At 46.5% G+C, this 3998-nt stretch overlaps 1 protein-coding gene across 1 annotated transcript; it reads left to right on the top strand.

Annotated features, from left to right (window-relative positions):
- Positions 1 to 558: 558 nt before the first annotated feature.
- Positions 559 to 3782, top strand: LOC119280245 (bidirectional sugar transporter SWEET1b-like). Its single transcript, XM_037561159.1, has 6 exons — positions 559 to 807; positions 936 to 972; positions 1907 to 2002; positions 2355 to 2637; positions 2747 to 2866; positions 3275 to 3782. Exons 1-6 carry the CDS (start codon positions 771 to 773, stop codon positions 3488 to 3490), a joined length of 789 nt encoding a protein of 262 aa, XP_037417056.1. The 5' UTR covers positions 559 to 770; the 3' UTR covers positions 3491 to 3782.
- The last annotated feature ends 216 nt before the right edge of the window (positions 3783 to 3998 follow it).

Raw genomic sequence — 3998 nt, 5'->3', positions numbered from 1 at the left:
AAATAAACACACGTCGTTGGATGTATCGACGACGTCTTCATCCTGAATTCACTGGCTCAGTGCCTCCTCTGGATCTCTGGAGCACCCTCCGACCCGGGTAACGTTGTTAGCTAGCAATATTTGACTCTTGCTTTCTTTTCGGAAAAAGGGTATGGCAAAAGTCTTAAGATCCTTCCAGATGCATGAATATAATGTGGACGATCTATACAGACCACACACACTGAAGGAAAAGAGCTACTAGCACAGAAAACACATACGTACATTCTTGTCAAATGTCAATAGTGTCCAGTCCAATTAGCTAGTGCACCGGGCGATACCATGATGGTGATGCGCATGCCAAATTCTGTCTCCGGGTGGTGACAATCAAAACAAGATCCTCCCCATATGCTAGTGCTGGAAACGTTACTGTTTACTACCCCGGCACTCCCACGTCCACAGGGGCATCGTTTTCATGGAGTGGCCAAGATAAGAACGTAATCAATAGGCCGGCAGTGCTACTCTCCCCCCTGACCTTACCTCCTCTCCATCCAACTCTTTCCTATATATACGATGCAGCCGCCCATGTATCCATCATCCACACATACGAACACACACAACATTGTCATTTAGTTGTTCTTGCTTGCTGCTGCTGAAATACCTGCATGCTAGCATCCCCTGCTCAGAAGAAACAGAGGTCTGGAGGTCTGTCTTTTCATCCTGGTTTTGTTATTGGTTCGTCGAGGAGAAGATAGTTTCTTGGAGGTGCAAGCTAGGCGCTGAGGAGGTCGGACATGGAGGATGTGGCCAAGTTCTTGTTTGGGATTTCCGGTGAGTGTTCCTAGTTTCCGCTTTTTTGTGCGTGGTAGTAATTGGCTAGGAGTTTTAATTGCACTGGTGGCTGTTCTAGTTGGGACGTCCTTTCAACCTAATTACTGCTTTTGATTTTGTTGTTTCAGGGAATGTCATTGCTCTATTTCTCTTCCTATCCCCGGTGTAAGTATTTCATGTATTACCTTTTTTCCTTATTAAGGCCTCTTTTGGTTCATAGGATAATCCGATTATTATAGGAATAGAAATCTTGTAGGAAAGGAGATGACATGTATCTCAAATCCTATGAGTAGGAATAGGAAACAAGATGTCATTTGGTTGACACCAAAGGAATTTTTTCATTGAGTCTAGGCTTTTTTTTATTTTCCTATGAAATGTGGAGGATAGGAACCAATCCTATGTAGGAATAGGAATCCATTCCTATGAACCAAAAGGCTCTAAAAAAATCCTATAAGAATCCTATCCTCTAGAATTCCTATGAAATTCCTCTAAACCAAAGAAGGCCTAAATAATTAGGTAGCGCTCCTATATTTACAAGAGATATATGGTTAGAGTGAAGGTGACAAGATAGCAGTGTGTTAGGGAATCCTATGCTTTTCATGAAAGAATTTAAACTATTTGATGGTTGCGTGCATCAATTGATGCAGACACCGGACATTTTACCTCCTTTAAAAGAAGGAATTTCTCAGTTGAAATCGCACACTCCGAATGTGCAAACCACATGAATGACACGCACAACCATTGGGGTACTCAACTACTAATAATTTGATATAAAATTATAGTAATAAATAACCTATAATTTGCTGAAAAAGAGCTTGAATTTCTAGGGTCCATGCATATATTGATCCCACTTAATTTACTCCAGCAACGTACGTAAACTAGAAACTTCCGGCACCCACCTTTGCATGTATATATTGCCACCTTCCGATTTATTAATTCCACATAAGTCCTTTTCAGTGTCGAATTTCCTACAACATTTTATTCATTTTGTTGAGAACGTACAGTCGCATCTTGACTGTTAGTCTGTTCACATTCTTATACTATATGCAGACACTTATAACTGACCTGTGAATACTACAATTTGCCCGTTCGATCACAGGCCTACTTTCTGGAGGATCATTCGGAACAAATCCACAGAGGAATTCTCCGGGGTGCCATACAACATGACGCTCCTCAACTGCCTCCTCTCCGCCTGGTAAAACCTCTCAATTTTCTCCAAGGACAAGTTAACAAATTCCCGCAAAAAAAAAAGAAAGAAAAAAGAGAACAAGTTAACAACAGTACAACATGTGATTGTGATTTACGAGGCTGAAGATCCATCTCATCTCTTGCCTATTTTTATAGAATCTGCCACCCTCACTTCATTGTTGTACGCTTCTGCAACGTGGCTCTATGCGGAGACATGCCGTTGTACACGTAGCTATTAAGGCCGACACAAGTGCATAAACTATCCTTGTCCCGTTCCGATCTTGTTGATGCATGGTGCAAAAGTTCGACGAGTTACAAGTGAGAGAGTTTGATCTTGGCGCGTTGGTGTGCGTTTGAAGGTACGGGCTGCCGTTCGTGTCCCCGAACAACGTCCTGGTGTCGACGATCAACGGCGTGGGCGCGGCGATCGAGACGGTGTACGTGGTGATCTTCCTCGTCTTCGCGTCGAACAAGAAGGCGAGGCTCCGGACGCTCGGCCTGGCGTCGGCCGTCGCGACGGTGGTCGCGGTCGTGGCGCTCGTCTCGATGCTCGTCCTGCACGGCCCGGCACGCAAGCTCCTCGCCGGCCTCGCCATGACCGTCTTCTCCATCTGCATGTACGCCTCGCCCCTCTCCATCATGGTACGTTTTGTTATTCCATGCATGCGTGCATGTATTCCTCCATTGCCTTGCACTTGCACATGTTAGTAGCTTAAATAATACTGATCTGGGACTTGTCGATTTCTCGCAGAGGATGGTGATCAAGACGAAGAGCGTGGAGTACATGCCGTTCCTGCTGTCGCTGGCGGTGTTCCTGTGCGGCACGTCGTGGTTCATCTACGGCTTGCTCGGCCACGACCTCTTCGTCACGGTAAGTCTTATTAGTCCACACACGCACGCACACCTCAAATCCAACTTTCTCTTTTCTGATGCCGACAAGCGTCGAATTACTGCACAAAATTGAAGGAAACTGTGAGTGGACAAAATGACTGCACTAACTGCGTTGTCATTGTAGTCTAGTAGTCTAGTAGATGCCCTTGCCGGCCGGCCGGTGCATGAATACTTGTTTTGATTTGTCAATGTGCGATCCATGCATGCATGCACGTACGCTAGCTGAGCTCGCAACGTGCTCCAGTAAATGTGCCCTGCCGAAGAGGCGAGGCAGCGCCCATGCGCGCGCGACCGTCGCCATGAAACATGCCTTAGCTACCGCCTAGCCAGTCACTGCTTCTGCAGACGTGCTTGGCCGTTCGATTGACGCTCTGATCTTCTTTGGCAGATCCCCAACGGGTGCGGGAGCGTCCTGGGCGCCGCGCAGCTCATCCTCTACGCCATCTACCGGAACAACAAGGGCAACGCCGCGGCCGGCGCTGGCAAGCTACAGGGCGACGACGTGGAGATGTCCGTCGACGGCAGGAACGGCAAGGTCGCCGATAGCGACGATCGCGGTGCGGCGGGGTCGACGAAGACCGGCAAGATGGTCGGCCAGGTTTAGCTAGATCGGTCGAAGATCAGCCATATTATGTGCTTTTTCTACCAGTATCTTGTTACTGCAAGAATCCCGCGTGTTGGCCTTGTGTAATTAGCCAATAGAGGACTAGCCTTTAATTGCCACCTTGTACCTGTTTGTAAGCTATGTATTGCATACGTGTACTAATGTCTCAAGCTGTATTTTCTACTCCTAAATGTAGTATACATACTAGAAAAGGAAAGTGAGCGTTAACTTGTATCGCCCTTTGAATCACGCTCACGCCATCCGATCAAATAAAGTCTACATTAACTGCCAACTTGAAGTGTAGTATGTGCGTATGTATGAGTGTCTTCTTTTGTACTACCATGTTTTGAGGTGTGCGTGCGTATGTATGTGCGTATTAACAAAGCTCATGGTACATCAAAATCATGTCAAATCAAGAATGAGAGAGAGAGAGAGAGAGAGAGAAAGAGAGATCAAATGCATAGCTACTGGTACATACCCCTAGCCTCGAGGGCGAACTACTCCCTCC

Source organism: Triticum dicoccoides, chromosome 1A (assembly GCF_002162155.2).
Source record: "Triticum dicoccoides isolate Atlit2015 ecotype Zavitan chromosome 1A, WEW_v2.0, whole genome shotgun sequence".
NCBI classification, from domain to species: Eukaryota; Viridiplantae; Streptophyta; class Magnoliopsida; order Poales; family Poaceae; genus Triticum; species Triticum dicoccoides.
Note: the sequence above shows the minus strand (reverse complement) of the source record. Positions and strands in the feature narration are given on the sequence as shown.